The sequence below is a fragment of the Protopterus annectens genome, chromosome 7.part1, assembly GCF_019279795.1.
Source record: "Protopterus annectens isolate FY-2018-M chromosome 7.part1, PAN1.0, whole genome shotgun sequence".
Lineage (NCBI taxonomy): Eukaryota > Metazoa > Chordata > Ceratodontiformes > Protopteridae > Protopterus > Protopterus annectens.
This window is the reverse complement of record NC_056740.1, coordinates 361,500,046-361,522,579: the sequence shown is the minus strand read 5'-3', so window position 1 is coordinate 361,522,579 and position 22,534 is coordinate 361,500,046. Positions and strand designations below refer to the sequence as shown.

Sequence of the window (22,534 nt, the reverse complement as noted above, 5' to 3'; positions counted from 1 at the left end):
GATGCTTGTGTCAGCTGGAGAGTCGATTATGGCGCCCAGTTTGCAGTCATCTGCGAACTTAGTCAGCCACAGTCCTTCCGTGTTGGCCTGTACCTCCGAGAAATATATATACCGAACAAGAGAGGTCCCAGGACTGAACCTTGTGGGACACCACTTGTAACTGGTTTGGAGTCTGACATGGCTCCAGCAATTCTAACCATGTGGGTTCTGTCCTTGAGCCAGTTTGCAATCCATCTAGTGACATAAGGGTTTATATTTAAGCTGCTGAGCTTATCTATAATGCCCGAGTGGGGTATTGTATCGAAGGCTTTTGCGAGGTCCAGGTAGGCTGTGTGGACCACCTTCCCCTCGTCAATGGCCTTGGTGACTGTTTCAAAGAAAAACCCACACTTGAAGGAAATCAGGTCCAGCCAATGCAAAACTCCAAACAGTTTATTCCACAAAGAGACAGAAGATGAGGGCAGCTAAATTATAATATCAATATTGCCTTAATGCCAATATATACTATATGTTTCCCATCTTTATTCCTTATGTTTGTTCCTAAATGCTGTTATTTGATAAGAGTTAACTAGTATCATCTTATATGTCTTTCATAATTTTTAAGTATAATTTTTAAATATATTTTCCTATACAAATTTAGAATTTTTGACATATATTTATATAAGAATTTATGGTTTATGTGGGTTTTTATTAAATTTGGAGAGTACATATATACATTTATATCATATACATTTGGTTGAAAGCTAAATGGATTGTATATTTATTGTTATTTTTTATCTAGTTTTAATATATATTTATGAGAAAGTTTAATTTCATTAAAATTATGTTTTTAACTTTAGCTATTTGTCACTTGTAACACCAGATAGCGCCAGAGTACTAACATAACATAAAATAAAATGAAATAAAATAATATGTTAAAATAAATTGGATTTAAATTTAATATCATTCAATATTTACCATAAATGAAATGAATTGAGTCAGTTAGAAAGTTAATGTGTAAATATGTAAAATTCATAAAATATTAAGTATTTTTTGTTAATTTTGAATACTGATTATTGCATAAAATGAGTTTGGTATAGCTGAAAGCAAGTACTTCAGGTACTCAAGAGTTAAAAATTTTAATTGGTTAATTATTCTAATTAATCAATTTATGGTATATTCTGTGTATAAAAGGAGTGGTTCTTCTCTTAGTGTGTTTGTCTTTGATTTTCTGAGGAAGAACACAAATCGAAAACGTACTTGTATGTGTGGCGTTAAAATTGGACTGTCTCTTTGTGGAATAAACTGTTTGGAGTTTTGCAGTGGCTGGACCTGATTTCCTTCAAGTGTGGGTTTTTATTTCAAGTTTTATTTTTGCACTTGAATCCTTTTCTAATTATACTGTTTCAAAGAAATCAACCAGGTTTAAGAGGCAGGATCTGCCCTTAACAAAGCCGAACTGGGTAGGATCCAGTGTCTGTAGGTCCCCAATATCTTTTTTTATGAGGTCCATGATGATCCTTTCCATAGCTTTGCAGACCAAGCTAGTCAGGCTTATGGGGCGATAGTTTCCAGGATCCGTTGAGGCACCACCTTTATGGAGAGGGACCACTGTTGCTGTACACCACTCTTTGGGCACATATCCTGTAGTAAGGCTGAGATTGAACAGTAGTTTTATGTTTGGGTTTAGCTCTTCTTAGAGTTTATGTAGGACGCAGCCCGGGACACCGTGTGGTCCCATTGATGCTGTGTTTTTTGCTTTGGAGAGGGTGGCTCTTACCTGAGCATCTGAGATGTCAGGGGGCAGCAGATATTTGCCCTTTGGTGGGGAGAGTTGCGCTGAACCTGTCAGCTAGGATGTTGGCAAATGTCTGTGGGTTCAGTGTATTTTTGTTTTGGACTAATTGGAATTACCACCCAGGTTCCTAACATAACTAAAGAAAGCCTTGTGATTATCCTTAGTGTCCTGTGCAATTTTTCTCAAGCTGGCCTTAGACAATTTTATGAGTGCCTGTAGTTTTGCTAATACTGATCAGTGATGCCTTCCCTTTTTGGGATTTGCTCTATGATTTAGTAGCTTCCTCCTTCTATTGTATAGTTTGTTTATGTCTGGGGTCCACCAGACAGGACGCCTGCCTTTGGAGGATTGGGTCTTGGTTTTATTTGGGATCGATGATCCATGCATTCCTGAAGGTGTTCATAGAATGCTATAAAGGATTCTGCAGTCTGGGCCAGATTTTCCACAGGCCCGGGGCTTTGAAGGATTCCACCTCGGTTTTGAGGAGTGTGAAATTTTCTTTAGAGAAGTTTTTCACTGTGGTTTTCTGGGCAGGGTGGGGTCGGGATGTGAATATCCAGTGAGATTAGTTTATGGTCTGATCTTACCAGTGAGGATACACTTGGTCTGGAGCATAGAGTCCCCATGTTGGTGATGATCAGGTCCAGTATGTTTTCCTCTTGTGGGAGTGGTAACAAGTTGTTCCATAGCATTTGAGTTTATAAATTCCTGAACCTTTGGCTAGGGTGTTGAGCCAGAGTAATGCTTGGGCTGTGTTGGAGGAGTAATGCCCAGTCTATGTTTGAGTAGTTGAAGTCGCCCAATATGCGATGGTGTTTGGAGATCTTCATATTTTCCAGTGTTCTCAGAAAGGCCGAAAGTGGGGTTCCTGGGTTTGGGAGGGTGGTCTGTAGGCTATAAACTGGAAGGCAGTTTTACCCACTGTTAGTTGCACATGGATAGTCTCTGATGCTTGCGGCTTCAGCACTTCTACACCACAACCAACCAGTTGCTGCCTCTTGGGTGCATTTTTTGCTTTATTGTAAAGTAACCAGAATGCAGGACAGTCAATTAGTCAGACAATAAATCAGTAAAGAAACATAGCTATTTTCAAGTGAAAGGTAGCAAACGTAAGAAGAAACAGGATAAGATTCTTAATAAGGTGTATAGTGCTTGGCATACAGTATAATAACATAGGTGTAATACTAATAAATTCTTTGATCAATGAATTGTGCCTGTCCAAATTCTGATTCATAAGTGCAAATACTGTAAACTCCTCCCCTTCCCTCTCACAAACACATGAACTTTGGCAAGTCAATGTTCAGTTCTGCAGCAAAAAAGGAACACATTCACTTACCTATTTTACATTCACCCAAAAGAATGAAATTGCACAGTGATAAAGATGTAGTTCATACAGTACCCTCCCTAAGATAAGTATCCTTTGAAAATGGTGCATAATTACAGATAGACAAAATGCTAGGCCTACATTTACTAGATTTAATGATTGCTAATAACTTTTCACTATTTTGGTGCGACATTTTCAGTCTGCGAGTTAAGCAGCATAGAATGGTGGTCTGCAGGATGATGTTGGTGATCAAGAAGCGGAGGAGGAGTGTGAAAGCAGTGCCAAGGATTAAATGGTGGAAGTTTAAAAAGGGTGATTGTGAGGTGGAGTTCAGGGAAGAGTTAAGACAGACACTGGGAGGCAATAAAGAGTTACAGAATAGCTGGGTAACTACAGCAGAGCTAGTAAGGGAGACTGCTAGGAAGGTGATTGGTGTGACATCTGGACAGAGGAAGGAGGACAAGGAGACATGGTCGTGGAATGAGGAAGTACAGGAGAGCATACAGAGGAAGAGGCTGGCGAAGAAGAAGTGGGATTGTCAAAAAGATGAAGAAAGTAGATATGAGTATAAGGAGATGAGGCGCATGGCAAAGAGAGAGGTGGCGAAGGCTAAGGATAAGGCATATAGAGAGTTGTATGAGAGAATGGACACTAAAGAGGGCGAAAAGGACCTGTACCAATTGGCTAGACAGAGGGACAGAGCTGGGAAAGATGTGCAGCAGGTAAGGGTGATAAAGGACAGTGAGGGAAACATACTCACAAGTGAGGAGAGTGTGTTGAGTAGATGGAAAGAGTACTTTGAAGGGCTGATGAATGAAGAGAATGAGAGAGAGAGAAGGTTGGATGATGTGGGGATAGTGAATCAGGAAGTGAAGCAGATTAGCAAGGAGGAAGTAAGGACAGCTATGAAGAGGATGAAGAATGGAAAGGCTGTTGGCCCAGATGACATACCAGTGGAAGCATGGAGGTGCTTAGGAGAAATGGCAGTGGAATTTTTAACCAGATTGTTTAATGAAATTTTGGAAAGTCAGAGGATGCCTGAGGAGTGGAGAAAGAAGTGTTTTGTTACCTATCTTTAAGAATAAGGGTGATGTGCAGAGCTGCAGTAACTACAGAGGGATAAAACTGATCAGTCACAGCTTGAAGTTATTAGGTTAAGAAGGGAGGTGAGGATTAGTGATCAGCAGTATGGTTTCATGCCAGGAAAGAGCACTACAGATGCAATATTTGCTCTGAGAGTGTTGTTGGAGAAATACAGAGAAGGTCAGAAGGAGTTGCATTGTCTTTGTGGACTTGGAGAAAGCATATGACAGGGTGCCTAGAGAGGAGATGTGGTATTTTATGAGGAAGTCGGGAGTGGCAGAGAAGTATGTAAGAGTGGTACAGGATATGTACAAGGGTAGTGTGACATTGGTGAGGACTGCGGTTGGAGTGACAGATACGTTTAAGGTGGAGGTGGGATTACATCAAGAATCAGCTCTGAGCCCTTTCTTATTTGCAGTGGTGATGGACAGGTTGACAGATGAGATTAGACAGGAGGCCCTGTGGACTATGATGTTTGCAGATGACATTGTGATATGTAGTGAGAGTAGGGACCAGGTTGAAGAGACCCTGGAGAGGTGGAGATATGCTTTAGAGAGGAGAGGAATGAAGGTCAGCAGGGCTAAAACAGAATATATGTGTATAAATGAGAGGGAGGGTAGAGGAATGGTGAGGATGCAGGGAATAGAATTGGTAAAGGTGGATGAGTTTAAGTACTTGAGATCAACAGTTCAGAGTAATGGTGAGTGTGGAAGAGAGGTGAAGAAGAGAGTACAGGCACGGTGGAATGGGTGGAGAAGAGTGTCAGGAGTGATTTGTGACAGACGGGTACCAATAAGAAAGGAAAGATCTACAAGAGGGTAGTGAGACCAGCTATGTTATATGGGTTGGAGACGGTAGCATTGTCTAAAAGGCAGGAGTCAGAGCTGGATGTGGCAGAGTTAAAGATGTTAAGATTTGCACTGGGTGTGACTAGGATGGACAGGATTAGGAATCAGTATATTAGAGGGTCAGCTCAGGTTGGACAGTTTGGAGACAAAGCAAGAGAGGCGAGATTGCGTTGGTTTGGACATGTGCTGAGGAGGAATGCTGGGTATATTGGGAAAAAGATGCTAAGGATGAAGCTGCCAGGTAAGAGGAAAAGAGGAAGGCCTAAGATGAGGTTTATGGGTGTGGTGAGAGAGGACATGCAGGTGGTTGGTGTGAAAGAACATGATGCAGAGGACAGGAAGAAATGGAAAGAGATGATCTGCTGTGGTGACCCCTAAGGGGAACAGCCAAAAGAAGATGATGATTTTCAGTCTGGGTCCCTTCCTCATAAGCTACAACTTGTAATTTCTGGAGGTCTGATGTAGTGAAACAATGGCTGGCATTATGCCCTGGTAAACAGAATACATAGGAAAACTGATAGCATGTCAAAACAAAAGGGACTGGCCTAGTTCATATTTAAGAATCTCAGGTAGATTGTGTGATGAGTAGAAACTTAAAGAATGATAAATGATGTGGGAGCATTGACCAGACTGAATGAAAAAGAAATGAAGTAATTTGATGAAAAATAAATCAAAATTTCAAATGCTGCACAGTGTTGTGTCGTCTGCTGAATGAATTGTATCTGACTACCTTTGTTCTGACCCCTAGAATTGTGATACATGGTGAAGAGATCATCAAGGCAGTGGACCCCAAATCTGTGAACATTTTTGATTTTAAAACTGCCAATGGACTTACAGAAGAACAGGTGTGTATTTCCACCTTCTACACTTCTTCACTTTGGGCCTATAACAGATAGTTGTTTCAAACTGATTGGTCTCTTTTGCTTGGGTGTACATTTTTTATTCAGTATTTTTGCTTTATTTTCATGCATGACTCAGACACCCACATCTGAAGATGTGATAGCAGGGAAAAGACAGGTAACACTTTGGCAATAAGCCCCAGATGGAATGTCTTCCTACCTGGGAACTCATGGTTTAATATTATTGGCATTCTATGACTTGAAAATGATGTTGCAATTATTTGAATACTTAAGTTTTACATTTTGCCTTAGGGATATAATAATAAGATATAAACAAACTGTAACTATTCTTGCTGTAAATAATCAATAGTATGTATTTAATTTATTTATTTAGTCTTTATTAACTGGGTTGGTCCCACTGGTAGCCTCTTTTCGAGGACACCCAAGGTGGTATTTATACTACTAAGTGAAATTTGGCCAGGGCATCGCGGAACTTGGTTTAACATGTCATCTCTAGGATGACAGACTCAGGACTGCAGCACCCCCTCCTTATTAAACAAAACAGTAAAGTTCTTTATTTCTATCAGTACCCGGACGTTTAGCTTCCATAACATTTTCACAATATCCCAGAATATGCATATTGTTTTTACTTATACTTCTAAAACTAGTTCTAGACATGTTATTTGTATTGTATTCAAATCTATTGCATAAATATGTACAGTTCACCCCGAGTATGTTGAAGAGCAGAACACTGGCATGATCTCATGGCGTAGACAGCTGAAGGAATGAAGGCCTGACTAAAGTGGTTTCAGCAGCCAATGCTGAATCATCCATCCTGGAGGGAGAGGTGTGGCTGGGCCTGCTACATTAGTAACACTGACCAGACAGTAAGAGATCGCCTGTGGAAGAAGCTGGGCAAGCTCGTACTGAGCTCGTACTGTGGCAGTGGTGTGTACCACTAAGTGGAGGAGGCAGACATATGAGGAAGCATGTGTGTCTCATCCCACACAGCCATTGTGGAGTCTACAGGGAGCCAATCTGCCTGACCTACAGATTGGCCTACTCCCTACAACCCAACTCTTGCCTCTAATGGAGGTATGGTGACTGATGAGCATAAGAAAAAGAATAGAGCTGGTGATCCCCTCAGGCAGGGAGTGAAGGTGCCATAGGACTCTTGCCCTACCTAGGGATGGACTAGTGAATGCACTCAGGGGTTGGCAGAACTCCCATCCAGTAGTCCTGTTTCTTTCTCCCAGGAAGAAGAATGAATAGGTGCAGAAAAGTAATTTGGTAAGTCATCCGGATAAAGGGGTTGAGTAAAACATTGCAACAGCTGTAACTAAATGTAAACTTATGAACCCACATGTCAATTCCATTTATTCAAGGTAGACAAGAACTCAGAATATTAATATCAAGGTGGGAGTTGCTGAGCGTGTGAGGGTTTTCCCTGCAAGAAACTCTTTTTTTTCAGCATTATATTATATATGGTTGTAGTGTAGATCACCATATTGTTAAACATTTGCAAGCATAGCTGAACATAAAACTTCAAAACCACATATCACCTTAAAAGAAGAAAAAATGAAAACAGAAAGTTACACATAATAAATAAAATAAACCAAAATACATGTTCATATCATCCGAACAGCATAATATTGCATCTGTAGGAACAATAACCTATTCATTTAATTTTCCATTTCAGCTTTAGATCTCTAATACTCCCAGTAACCAACAACAATGCTGGAAATGCATCAGTCACAGAGTACTTAATTTCCTTTGAGTAATATGAAGGAGAAGGTGGGTGTGGAAATTGAAAGACCTCTTTGGCAAACTAAGTAATCCAACAGCAAATCAGTCTGTACATTAAATTTAAATCATTTGAATTGCCTAAGTTGTAGAAGGATGGTGTGAAATAACTGCCTTAGAAGGTAGACTTAAACAAAGAATAGATGTGAGATTTATAGCTGATTTGCTACTTTCAGAATCAGAACCATTTGCTGTTGATTTGTACTTCATCTGGAAGGGAAGAGACCATTTAATTTCTACCTGATAAATTAGTCTCATCAGATTCCAACAGTCACAAGCCGTAGGGACACTGTTTGTTAGGTTTCTATCTCTTGGTAATTCAATGTGTGCTTCAGTTACATGTGGAATTAAATAGACAGCTTATCTTACTGGATGCTGGGCAGCAGCACCCCCCCCCCCAAAGAAAAAAAGAAACAAAATTGCTTTAACTTAATTCAGAAAGTCAACAGTTATATTTAAATAGCAGTTGAGTTTCTGACTTTCTGTTTTACTTTAGATTCTTGGACCTCTATGCATGCATGGAAATCTGAGGAGATCTGAAACAAACAAACAAAAAACCCAGAGTTCAGCTGAAAACTGCCCAGAATTAGGTTACCCAACTATCATTTGGGTTTGTTTGGCACTTCTTGGCACCAGCAGTAGCACAGCTCACAGACCATCTCACTGGGCTGCTCCAAGAAGCATAGAGTACACATATCAGCTGTCCAGATTTTTGCTTCATATTTTTGGTCTATTCCTCATAAAATGTGAAGATTTCTAACAAATCTTTCAGGAATGATGTCACTATATAATGGCAGATATTTCAGTTTCATATTTCATACTCATCAGAAAATACATGTGAATGTAAAACCTGTTATTCTATCAACTTTCTAAGTTTATAAGATCAATATTTAAAAGCAGTCCCTATTTTAGGGAATTTCTGTCACCATTATTTTGATGTTGCCCAGAATTCTTGCTCAAAGAGATTTAGATTAAGAGGTGACTTTTCCAAGACGGTTGCAAATTGATCAACAGCTTAACTTCAGCTCTTCCAGTATAAAAAAAAGAAACTGAAAGACAAGGGCCAGGAACTCTGTTACTTTTAATAAATTCAGTAACTGGCTGGTGCCTGGATGCCAGCAAAGAAGAAACCAAGACAGCCTGAAAGAAAATCAACTAGGAAGGATGAAGAGAAAATACTGACTGGGAAGAATCCTACAGCTGTTCAGCAAAAAGTAGTTTAAACTCCAGCTTTGGTGCACAATATGGCTTCCTGTAATCTAGAGGAAAAAATAAGTCAAATGTGTTCAGAGCTGATTAAAATAAATGAAATAACTGAAGAAGTATAACAGCTCAAATAACAAAAGGCTGAAAAAATGGAAGAAGCTTTAAAGAGATATTCAGATGAGCTGATAAAACTACAAAAATCAAAGGCTGAAATGAAGAAGCCACAGGCCTACTGGAATGAGCCTTAAGAGAAGAAGAAAGGTTCTTCCCATGAGAAGAATAGTAAAAGCACTACTTTTAGATATTCAAGAATAATGGATGGTTGAAACAGCCAAACCCAAAGACTTAAGATGAAAAGAAAACAAAAGCTGTTCAGATTTACAAAACCTTAGACTTATCCAAATAATATGAGTTGTATAAGCAAATCTAAGATAGCAAACCTTCTCACCAGCAGACTAAGGAGAAGGCAATTGGGCAAAATGAACAGAATTTGATTAAGAGACACAACCTATTAACCATCTTGGACATAAAAGAAGGATTAGTACAAAGGGACACCCTGTCCATATGGTCTCAATTAACAGACTGAGGAGAAGATAAAAAGGTGGGCAATGAACAGACTGATTAAGAGACAACTCATTAACCAACTTGGACATAAAAAAAAATAGGGCGGGATTAGTACAAAGGAAACCTCCAGGTGGAAAACTAAAACAGAGGAAGAGCCAAGGAGGGCATGCAGCTCAGATACCTGTCTGCATAAGTAAGAGACAAAAGAAGAACACCTCCAAGAACAATACTATAAGGAAGCTGGAAGCAGCAGGCTCAAAAGCAGCCTGTGTCAATTTTACAAACAAATTAAGGTGGGGGTTCAGTAACTGGCTGGTGCCTGGATGCCAGCAAAGAAGAAACCAAGACAGCCTGAAAGAAAATCAACTAGGAAGGATGAAGAGAAAATACTGACTGGGAAGAATCCTACAGCTGTTCAGCAAAAAGCAGTTTAAACTCCAGCTTCCGTGCACAATATGGCTTCCTGTAAGCTAGAGGAAAAAATAAGTCAAATGTGATGTCCTTCAAGAATGCAACTGCAGTCATAACATATGGGTTGTCCTGCCTCAGGCAGCCCTCGGTCGGCCGGATTCCAAAGTCTGGGTCCGGCGTCGGCTGGTGTCGCCTCCTCTCCGACGTCAGAGCGGCTGGAGTATAAAGGCATCGGCCGACGCCATCTTCTCCAGTCTTTCTTGCCGCACGGTGCCTGAAGCAGAAGCAGTTCGCAAGTGCCGGTCTGTCAGCTCCTGTGTTTTCAGTACGAAGTCATCTAAAAGCTAAGTACCCCAATGGGGAACATTTTTTCTTGCCTCAGCCGATGTCAGAACAAATTGAGAAAGTTAATAATTGTTTGTCTTGTGGTAAACAAATACCTCATAAGGACTTCCATTCTTACTGCCTTCCTTGCCTGGGCCCAGACCACGACGTCTTGGCCTGTGCTGCCTGTGCTTGCTTTAATAAGCGCACTCTCAGGCGCCGGGCAGAATTTGCCGAAGACTTTTTCGGTGAATCTTTCGCATATATTATGCCGTCGGATCAACCGACAACTCAATCTACCAAGAAACGAAAGGACCGGGACCGACATCCTCGGCCCGCGTCCACCACCGTTGCAACTCCTAAACCCTCCGCTAGTGCTTCGGTCCCTTCGGAAACGGTAATTCAACCGCTCCAGGCCGACGACACAGCGCTAACACGTCCTTCGGTCTCTGAGACCTCTCCGGTGCCGGTTGTGGATTTTCCTCCGGAAACCGAAGTTCTGGATCTACCCAACACCATTCCTGTAGACAAGGTTACTCCTGCACGTGGGGCTGCAAGGCCTCCGGTATCCATGTCCATCAAGGCCTTTGCACGTGCTAAGGCCACCAGCCAGGCCAAGGCCCATCCTAAACCTGCTGCTCAGGCCCCTTCTTCTGATAAACAGATCATGTCTCTTGCTGCAGATCTTATTTCTCTTATCAGGGGGTCTCAGCCTCACCCAGACAGAGGTTCTCAGCCACCTGCAGAGAAAAGGCCCAGAACTGAGCAGGCTGACAACCTCTCTTCAGATGAAACCTCTGGGGATTCTGAGCATTCAGATACCCAAGAAGAATCCTTCCAGGCCTATGAGGACTCTGATGCTGAGGAATCAATTCCCTCTGCCTCCCCTCCAGAGGATTTCTCGTTTGGTGAAGTCCTGCACTCTATGAGGGAACATTTTAAATGGCAGTGTCAGGAATTCTCTGATTCCAGGAAAAGGCTACGTACCTTCCTCAAACTTCCCCAGCACAGACCTTTAGCTATTCCTCCAGTTATGGATGTTTTGGATGATGTTTTCTCTGACTCCAGTGCTAACCCTGATTCTCTCCCCCCTGCTCCTGTCAAGCCAGACAGATATTATAGGGTCCCTGACACTCACAAACACCTCTTTAAGGCCCACTCTGTGGATCTAGAAACTATTTCACAGGGCCCCAAGGGAGTGGCTACTTCCACTGCCAAGAATCCACTGCCAGCGGATAGGGAAGCTAGGTCCCTGGAGAGATGGGGTAAAAAAGTTTATACCTCTACCACCCTAGCCATGAGGTCACTTAACTGCTTTTTTCATATGTTTCAGTACCAGGATTTTTTACTGGATGATTTACAGAAAAAGCTAGCCTCTCCTGAGCCTATTGATAAGAAAGCATTGCAGGATCATATACATAACACTCAGCAGGTTAACAATCACTTTCTTCAGTGTGGTTATGATGCATTGGAGGCTTCATGTAGGGCAGCTATGACTGGGGCTGTGATACGTAGACATGCTTGGTTAAAAGATCAGCCATTGCCAGACCATGTTAAAGTAAAGTTACTTGATGGACTTCTGGAAAAACAGAAGCTTTTTGGTGCTAATGCACAAGATGTTTTGAAATCCATTGAGGAAAAAGCTAAGTCAGTACAGACAGTCAAGGATTTCCTCCAGGTTCAGCCACCAAGGTTCAGCAGAAACTGGCCTTCAAAGAATTGGTCCTTCCCCGACTCTGACAAGTTTCAAAGGGGAAAAAACAGGCATGCCCGAGGTAGAGGGCAATACCGAGGATCCTACAGGGGCCGCCAATGGCAACCTCCAAATCAAAGAAGTGGCGCAGGCAGCCCAGCTGCACCACAAGGACAATCACAATGACTTGACTTTCATACCACCTACAAAGGCTCAAAGAGAAGCACCTTTGGGCGGAAAATTATCCTTATTCTCAAAAAACTGGCATATCTTAACCAAGGACAACTGGATTCTGGATTTAATAGACAAGGGTTACAGATTCCACTTCCATACTTTACCAATAAGACAAGGCATGCCAAACCTGCCACATCAACAAAGGGCAGAGGCACTCACTCAAGTTTCAAAGCTGTTAAGTATAAAAGCAATAGAAAGGGTTCCTCCTCAGGAACAAGGCCAGGGATTTATTCAAGACTGTTCCTTTTCCAAGAAAAGAAAACAAATGGAGGCCTATACTGGACTTGTCTACTCTAAATACTTTTCTCATTGTGCCAAAGTTCAAAATGCTGATGTTGCAGCAACTCCTTCCCATGCTGGGCAAGGGGTCTTGGCTGGTCACTCTGGACCTCAAGGAGGCATACCTGCATGTCCCAATCAGACAAAGCTGCAGAAGATACCTCAGATTTATTGCAGTGACAGAGCATTATCAATTCTCAGCATTGCTGTTTGGCCCATCTACTGCACCCAGAGTGTTCACGAAATGCCTGGCATCAGTAGTGGCACACTGCAGACTCCAGGGGATTCAAATATACCCCTACCTGGACGACTGCCTCATACAAGCAGACAACAAACAAACCTTAATAGCAAACTTGGACTATGTCATTCAACTACTGCAGGCCTTGGGATACACAGTCAACATTCAGAAATCAAGACTTCTGCCATCCCAACAGATTATTTTCCTAGGAGCCAAACTGGACACAGAAACTCAAATGGCCTTCCTCACAGAGGAAAAACAACAGCAGTTACCAGAGTACTTCAAAAGCCTAGCAAAGCTCTCCCAGCTGACTGCAAGGAAAATCCTGCAGGCCCTGGGGTTCATGGCATCTTGCATTCTTCTGATACCTTTGGCAAGACTTCACATGAGAAAGCTGCAATGGTACTTAAAAAGCTTATGGTCCCAACACAGCCAAAGCCTAGAGGACGTAATCCCACTCATTCCATGTCTGCAAAAGGAATTTCTGTGGTGGGCTCAAGCAAGTCAGTTAAACAAAGGCATGTCCTTCAACAGACCTCAAGCAGGTCAAATGATTACAACAGACACCTCAGATCATGGATGGGGGGCGCACATGGAGGGCAGATGCATTCAAGGTCTATGGACACCAAGGAAAGACATCTGCACATAAACCAAAAAGAGATGTTGGCAGTGATACATGCAATCGAGACTTTCGAAAAATCACTACAACAAGGACATTTGCTAATAAGGACAGACAACACCACTGTCATGTGGTATATAAACAAGCAGGGAGGCACTCATTCTTATCCCCTCTGCAGACTAACAATGATTCTCTGGGAAAAATCCCTGAGTCTGAAGATACATTTGCAATCCCAGTTTGTGCCAGGCAAGGACAATGTACTGGCGGACAGGCTGAGCAGAAATTTCTTGGATCCACACGAATGGATGCTGCATCCGCACATTTTCTCACAAATAACAATGACATGGGGAAGACCGGACGTAGAGCTCTTTGCTTCTCACATGAATCATCACCTGGAAAAGTTCTGCACAAGGACCCACCATCCTCTAGCCTGGAAAACGGATGCTCTCTCCTTCAGCTGGAATTCCCTAAAAATTTATGCATTCCCTCCTCTACCTCTGCTGACCAAGGTGATACTGAAGATCAAAGCAGAACAACCAACAGGCATTCTGATAGCTCCAGACTGGCCAAGGCAACACTGGTACCCATTGCTGTTGAGCATGACTCGGACCAAACCGTGGCCTCTGCCCCTATGGCCCCTGCTTCTAACACAACACAAGTACAGGACTGTCCATCAAAACCTGAAAACATTGCATCTGACAGCCTGGAGGTTACCATGAGTCCTTCCGCTTTCTCTCTTTCCAAAAAAGTTCAAGAGATCTTACTGGAAGCATGCAGACCTTCCACCAGAAAAACCTATTCAGCCAAGTGGAAGAGATTCAGCATCTGGAATGCCAACAGGGGTCAGGATACAACATTACTGAGTATACCTCTGATATTGGAATACTTGACAGAAATGTTTCATACTGGACTCTCATATTCTTCTATAAAGATTCACGCCTCAGCAATCTCAGCAAAATACAATTGTGATCCACCAGTATTTTCACATCCTTTGCTAAGACAGTTCCTAAGAGGGATAAAGAATATCAAACCTCCCAGAAAACAGCCAGTACCTGCACGGGACCTCAATTTCGTTCTGGAAAAATTAACTCTTCCTCCTTTTGAGCCAGCAGCAACTTCAGAAATGCAATTTTTATCATGGAAAACGTTTTTTCTATTGGCAGTCACATCTGCAAGAAGAGTCTCAGAGATACAGGCACGCATGGCAGTACCTCCCTTCCTCATTTTTCATCAGGCAGAGTTTCTCTAAGAACCAATCCTACATTCATGCCAAAAGTAATTTCCAGGGTATCTCTAAATCAAGCAATCCACCTGCCTACTTTCTTCCCCAATCCGCAAAACAGGGGGGAAAAACTGCTGCATACTTTGGACATACACAGGCAACTACGTTACTACTTGGACAGAACTAAGGCTACCAGAAAGTCTGACCAACTGTTTGTAGCCTATGCTGCTGGAGTACAAGGAAAAGCAATCTCCAAACAAACAATTTCAAAATGGATTGGACACTGCATCAGATTCTGCTATTCTTTCCATGGAAAAGGTGTGCCAGCCAATATTAGGCCACACTCCACCAGAGCTATAGCCACATCCACAGCTTTCCTAAGAGGAGTGGCTACAAAGGACATTCTAGAGGCTGCAACATGGAGCTCCATGCATACATTTACCAAGCACTACAACCTGCCTTTATACTCCAGATCCCGAGCAGGCTTTGCTTCGGCAGTCCTGCAGGGCATTTTAGCTTCACCATCCCTTTCTTAGTTCCATCCACCCCCAGCTTGGCTATGGTATTCAACCCATATGTTATGACTGCAGTTGCATTCTTGAAGGACATAGCACAGTTTTGTACCTACCATAAATGTAGATGTCCAATAGATATGCAACTGCAGTCAGATTTTCCCACCCTCCTACCCCTCTGCAACCTTCTTTATGGGTCCACTACCCCTCCCTATTAGCTGGGGGTATCTCCTATGGTGTATCTGTTTATTACTGTTGTGTATGTCTGGAATTGTTTATCCATTCACCAAATTTAGCCTTCCTAGGAGGGAACCTGGCATCTGGGGCAAGAAACACTGAAGAAGATGGCGTCAGCTGATGCCTTTATACTCCAGCTGCTCTGACGTCGGAGAGGAGGTGACACCAGCCGACGCTGGACCAAGACTTTGGAATCCGGCCGACCGAGGGCTGCCTGAGGCAGGACAACCCATATGTTATGACTGCAGTTGCATATCTATCGGACATCTACATTTATGGTAGGTACAAAACTGTACTTTCAGAGCTGATTAAAATAAATGAAATAACTGAAGTATAACAGCTCAAATAACAAAAGGCTGAAAAAATGGAAGAAGCTTTAAAGAGATATTCAGATGAGCTGATAAAACTACAAAAATCAAAGGCTGAAATGAAGAAATGGCTAGCTGAAATGAAGAAGCCACAGGCCTACTGGAATGAGCCTTAAGAGAAGAAGAAAGGTTCTTCCCATGAGAAGAATAGTAAAAAAGAAATTACTTTAGATATTCAAGAATAAATGGTTTGCTTGGAAATAGCCAAACCTAAAGACTTAAGATGAAAAGAAACAAAAAGCTGTTCAGATTTACAAAACCTTTAGACTTATCCAAATAATATGAGTTGTATAAGCAAATCTAAGATGTGCAAAACCTTCTCACTAGCAGACTAAGGAGAAGGTAAAAAGGTGGGCAATTGGCAAATGAACAGACTGATTAAGAGACAACTCATTAACCATCTTGGACATAAAAGAAGGATTAGTACAAAGGGACACCTTGTCCATATGGTCTCACTAACAGACTGAGGAGAAGATAAAAAGGTGGGCAAATGAACAGACTGATTAAGAGACAACTCAGTAACCAACTTGGACATAAAAGAAGGATTAGTACAAAGGGACACCTTCTCCATATGGAAAACTAAAAACAGAGGAAGAGCCATGAGGGCATGCAGCTCAGATACCTGTCTGGCATAAGTAAGAGACAAAAGAAGAACACTCCTCCAAGAACAATACTATAAGGAAGCTGAAGCAGCAGGCTCAAAAAGAGCCTGTGTCAATTTTTACAAAACAAAATTAAGGTCCCAGGAAGGAGTGACAGGTTTCCTGTGAGGCCTAATGTGATGGGCACCTTTAAGAAACTGTTTGGCCTCAAATCTAGAGGCTAAAGGGGAGTCAAAGGCAGACAACAGAGATAGCTGATAGGTGGATTTTAACAGAGGAGTATGCCAACCCAGCATTGAGCAATTCACACAAATAAGAAAGAACCAAAGGAACATCCAGAATAACTGGATCCGGGTTACAAGAAAGTCACCAAAAAGAAAACCTCTTCCATTTGGATAAATAAGATTTCCTAGCAGTGGGTTTCCTGGTCTCCAGGAGGACCTGAAGCACGTCTTTAGAAAAAAAGGTGTCTATAGGGCATCAAAACCCTATCAGCCACAATGTCAGTTGAGAAATGGACAAGTTGAGGATAGATGAGAGATCCCTTGTCTTGTGTGAGTAGGTCCACCATTTGCAGTAACTAGTGATGATTCTCCTTGGCAAGATGCAGAAGAAGAAAGAACCAATCCTGTCTGGGCCAAAATGGAGTCACCAGCAAGATTTTGGGAGCATCCTGTTTTATCTTGAACAGGACTTTCAGAATGAGAGTAAGGGGAGGGAAGGCATAAAGAAACATCCTCTTCCAAGAAAAAGTGAGGGCATCCACCTTCCAGGCCAGAGGGCAGGGCACTCTGACACAAGATAGAGGAAGTTGTCTGTTAAAAGGAGTGACAAATAGCTCTACTTGAGAAGTACCCCACTGGTGGACAATCTCCAGAAACACACCCCCTGTAAAGTATCCACTTGTGAAATTGTGTTATGAACCTGCTCACAGAATCTGATACTAACTTCTGATTTGAGGGAATGTAAACTGCCTGAAGGGTCACCAGATACTGGATAGCCAGTTCCCAAAATTGAAGGCCTAACCTGCAAAGGAGATAAGGCCTTGTCCCCCCTTGCTTGTTGACATACCACATCACTGTGGTATTGTCTGTGAGAATCTTGAGGGGCCCTGGAAGAATAAGTGAATGAAAAACCTGCAGAGCCAGCAGAAGAACTCTCATCTCTTTGACATTGATGCAATCTTTCTTTTGTCAAAGTGACCAAACCTTCAGAGGCTAAAGGAGGCCCACACCCCACATCTGAGGCATCTGTGAAAAGTTCCTGAAAGGGGATTGGAGGTTGAAAAAGAAGTCTTAAGTTGAAGGACAACTGATGAATCTACCACTGAAGTTCCAGCTTGAGGCATGGAATTAGAGGAATTTGAAAATCTAATGGATGAAAATGTTGAAGCCAAATTGACTTTAGAGACCACTGAAGCTTTCTTATGTGGGGTTGGTTAGAGGGAGCAAAGGAATGGTGGAAAACATGTTACCCAGAACTCTCAGAAATTATCTGGCTGTGACTGAAGCCAGAGGAAGAAGAGACTGAAAGAAAGCAATGAGTTAAGGCCCTGGGAGGAAGCAATGATGCCAGCAATGGAACAGTCTGGATCCCGCAACAAAGAAAAACATGATCCTGAAAAGTAGTCAGGAATGACTTCTGGAAATTTATGGCAAACCCCAGACTTTGCAAGAGAGAAATGATAAAGGGTAGATGATGAAGTAGGATTTCTTGAGAGGAAACCTGAATAAGCAAGTTGTCCAGGTAGGGAAAAACTTGTATGTCTCTTAGCCTACAAAAAGCAATCACAGGAGTGAGGCATTTGGTGAAGACTGTGGGGCAGTAGAGAGGCCAAAGGGCAAAGCAGAAAGCTGAAAATACCAGGAAGCAATAGAAACATGTAAAAACTTCCTGAAAAGGAGATGAATAGGAATGTGTAGATAAGCATCCTTGAGATACAGGGAAACTTGAAAAGCCTGAAGAAGTAGCAGAGGAAACAAGGTTTGAAGGGACAGCATCCCAAAGGAAGGGACATTCAAAAAGGTGTTTAGCTGAGAAAGATCCAGAATGGATCTCCAGGTGCATGCTTTCCTGGGGACCAAGAACATTCTGGAGTAAAACTCCTTCCCCCTCTGACGAGCTGGAACTTCTTGAATTGTTCCTTGAGCCAATTGTTCCTTGAGCCAACAGGTCCTGAAGTACCTCTGTAAAAAGTGCAGCTGTTCCTGAGGAGACTGAGGAATGCCCAAAAAGAGAGGAAGTGATTTCCAAACCATGTATAACCCTGGCAAATTATGGAAAGAACCTAGGAGTCTTGGGTGACCCTTACCCAAAAAAGGAAGGGGCAGGGAAAGAGGCAGAAAAAGAAGAATGTGACTGAGAAGAGCAGGACAATCAGACAGCACCTTGTTTGTCAGGAAAAGGGGGCTTTTGAGTACAAGGGCCTTGCACTTTTCTTACAGGGATTTAAAGAAGTCTGTAGCAGCAGCACCAAACAAATACTTATTATACAGAGGAGCATCCATCAGTTTAGTCTTGATGTCATCAGGCAAAGGCTGAAGTCTGAGCCAGGAATAACCTCCCCAAAACAGATACAAAAGCAGCAGCCCTAGATGAAACATCAGCTGCATCATAACTGCATTTAATGGAATGGTGAGCTACTTAGGAGGATGTCCCGAGCAAAGCAAGAACAAAGACCTCCCCTCAAAATCGGGGAGATCAGGAAATAGCCTGACAGGCTTGAGAGAGAAGAGCCAAAACATACCTAGTCATGTGTGTCTGATAGTTAACAGCCCTAAAGGCTAGGGGAGCAGAAGTATATGCCTTCTTACCCAGTCTTTCCATGGTTCTGTTGTCCTTATCAGATGGCAGCAATTTAGTGGAGGGCAACAATTTGTAAGGCTTATCAGAAGCCACTGAAACCACAGAAGGGTCAACAGAGTGACATAAAGAAACTTGCAGTCCTCAGGCACTTTATAAAAAATATCATGTTTTTTGGGAAGAGGGGGGTTGGGAGTCAGGAGCCCAAGAAGCAGTGGAAAATGCATCCAGCAAGGCTGCAAGAACAAGAGGAACACCAGAGGATCTAGCAGACTCCATTTGTAGAAGCTCATAGTACCTGCTCTGAACACCAGACAGCTGAGCACAGTGCCATTTGAAAAATTCCATTATTCTGGAACAGTATCACCACTCTGTCGCATATTGTCTACTCAGATGCAATCTCTGCTTAACATACAAGGCCATGTCAAACCCAGAGCTGTTGGACATGCTACACTTAAAGAAATCCCAATCCCTCAGAGCCACATGCTCCAGGGATCTAAATCTTGTCATCACAATGAACAAAACATGCTGGAGGGATAGGTTCCTAACCCAGAGACTCCCCAGACTCTGGAACAGACTACCCATACATGACAAGCAGACCACTTCTTTGGCCCTCTTCAAAAGGAACCTTGATGATTGGATGGGAGATAGGAAATTCACCCCAGGGATCATGTCAGTCACCCTGCTAGACAGGGATCCAGTGAAGCAAATATTGTGGGAAGAAATAGCCAGGGAATTGTTATGGCTAGTCTTCCATAGGCACTAGGGCCAATATCCTAGTACCAACCTATGAACCTATAAATGAAATCTCCTCAAAAGGAAAGTTAGGACTGATGGACTCTTCTTCTGCAGAACCATAGTGAAGTGGCGAAGGAATCTGGGAGGAAAAAGTCAGGGACTCTTCATGAGAATCATCACATCCTTCTCAGAAGAATCCTGCTCCCTGGGTCTCTTAAGAGGGGTAGAAGACGTGGGGAAGCAGGAACAGAAACACCCCGTAGAGGTTTGAGAGTCATTAGGGCATTAAACAGGCCTTGACTGAAGTTTTGCCATTCACTCTGAGGATCTCTTGGAGCAGGCAAAATATGTTTAGTTTTTTGCTACTTTTTGATTGGGACATTAGCCTTGAAAAATTTTGGAGGCTCTGACCCCTGACTCAATAATGGTAGTCAGAACTTCTTCCCTTACTAAAATTTGAGGCACACCCCTAGGCCCTTCAGTAATAACCAGCTGAGGTTCCCCCTGTACAGCTGAGGTGGACGTCTGCAAAACCTCCATAAATGTGCTTGGCATTGGGTCCATGCTGACCTCTGAAGTGGTCATGGCAGAGGAATCCAAAAAAGAAATTGGGTGATCCTCTGGGCTTTCACCAGCCTCAAGAGAGATGTCCGGTGGATGCAGTACAGCCAAAGAATCAGACTGGACTTCCTTGGCCTTTTTCTTCTCAGATGGCTGATCCTTGGGCCAGGAAGATCCTTCCATGGTATCCTTAGCCAGCAGTTTAAGTAGTTGGTTCTCTAGGTAAATCTTGAGAAAAGAAAGCTGACTCTGCAACATCTTAGAGACAAAAGACTGACAAATCTTGCAAGACATATGGTTGTGGAAGTGCCTAAACAGAACAAACACTCCTCGTGATGATCTTTATGGGGAATCTGTCTCCTGTGCTGGCATTTCCCCTTTCTGGGAGACATGAAACTCAATAATCAGATAACACGATAAATATAAGATAATAAAACCAAACACCCCAATGGAGCATTTATCTAAAAGCGGTAGAAGCCAGCAGATGAACGAGCATTCAGACCGACAATAGAAGATGGAGTTCGGACTGGCAGCAAAGAAGTTCTGAGGATGGTATGTCCAGACATTACCTTTATGTCCTACATAGTGCGTGGGGAGCATATGTGTGATGTACAGCATACCCTTTACAACCAAAAGGCTTTGGTATACTGGCCAAACTTCAGGATGCCCTTGGCAGGGGATCCCTATCATAAAGAATACTGCAACAGTGATATGGAAGGACACCTACGGAGTATCTTTGGGTGAAAAATACAGCATATTTTATTTTTTACTTTAAATGTTCTGTTCTTACCTTTAATGTTGATTATTTTGCTTGTATAATGCATTTTTAAATAACACCTTGAGAATGACAGTCAGTAGCTTTTTTCTTAAAATTAAAATGTTTGTTATGTTAATATAGTTTGATTACTTTTATATGAATGTAAATTTGCCTATGTCACAAGTGATAATGCAATAAAGGTGTTTGAAAAAAATTAAACTGCAACAACAACAAAAAAAAAAACATTAGCTACATTTTTTTACAGTTTCTACAGTCAGATGACAGTACTAAGATAGGCGGAAGCTAAAAAAGATCATGTTTGGTCAAGGCATGATCTTTCTGCGATAGGCAGCCCAAACATAAATCCTGTGTTAGTCTTTAAGGGAAACATAAACTCAGATTTGTATTATGTAATGTTTGCCTCATGAGATGTCTGTTCAAAGCAATAAAAAAGGACCAACTCCACTAAGTCTGTATCCTGTTTCAGATATCCAGGCTTCTGCACCCTGACTAAAATGTAACATTAAAAATGCAAAGTGTATGAAAGAAGGGGTATGATGTAGAACATCTTCAGTCTCCTAGCCTATTTGACTCATTGTGTCCCCTAAATTACTTCATAACAAATAGGAAAATCTTAAAAAAATAGACAGAATGATTTGCATTAGGAAAAATAAATAAAATGAAGTTATTAAGTTAGAATACCTGAAGCCTCAATACACACAGTAGTATTTAGCAAATATATTTTCTTCGACCCAGCTCAATGCTGTTGTGATTTCCAGTACCAGAAATTAGAACAAGTGCATGTATTTTGGAGCCTACATGAGAGCAAAATGGCTCCCTAGCAAAATGTCAGTAACTCTGAGTACTGATATGGTGAAATAAAAAGAATAAAATTGTAGAAGAGCAAATATTGAACATCGCCAATGTGGAGAGCAATTTCCCTCCCAACTTAAATATGCTTAACTCGGGATTGCCATACCTTGTAGAAAATGGAATATTCTGAGAAATGGCCATCTCAAACGTAATATATGTAACATCGCTTTTTCAGTCATTCACTGTCAACATTACTGGACTCTCTAAAGCAGCTCTCAACATTTTAAATATTACCAAGCAAAAAAAAAAAATATATATATATATATATATATATATATATATATATATATATATATATATATATATATATATATATATAACTCCTGCTCTGCTCCGCTACCCAAGTCTGTATATATAGTCCAAAATTAAGGAACTGACAGTCTTATCTGCCACAACAGGGACAGTAGAACTATGTTGTAACATCTGTGGTTCACACAAGGAGTGGGTTTGCCTATTAGCCTGACGCCCATAAGACTATTTCAATAGCTTCAATCCTCTGACAGAAAAGCGTACTACATAAAGTATCCTAACATGATTCGTAACACTGGCTTCCTTGAAGGTTGCTGCACCTTGAGTCTCAACCTCTGGTCATCCCTGCACTGGTAGCAACATACCTACAC

The 22,534-nt window shown here is 42.0% G+C and overlaps 1 protein-coding gene across 1 annotated transcript in view; it reads left to right on the top strand.

The window, feature by feature from the left end:
- DNASE1L3 (deoxyribonuclease 1 like 3) overlaps positions 1 to 22,534 on the top strand; it is a 545,096-nt gene that overhangs the window by 518,069 nt on the left and 4,493 nt on the right. The window contains exon 7 of the mRNA XM_044078792.1: positions 5,781 to 5,877. Coding sequence (XP_043934727.1) covers positions 5,781 to 5,877 — 97 coding nt within the window. The remainder of the gene's footprint in view (positions 1 to 5,780; positions 5,878 to 22,534) is intronic.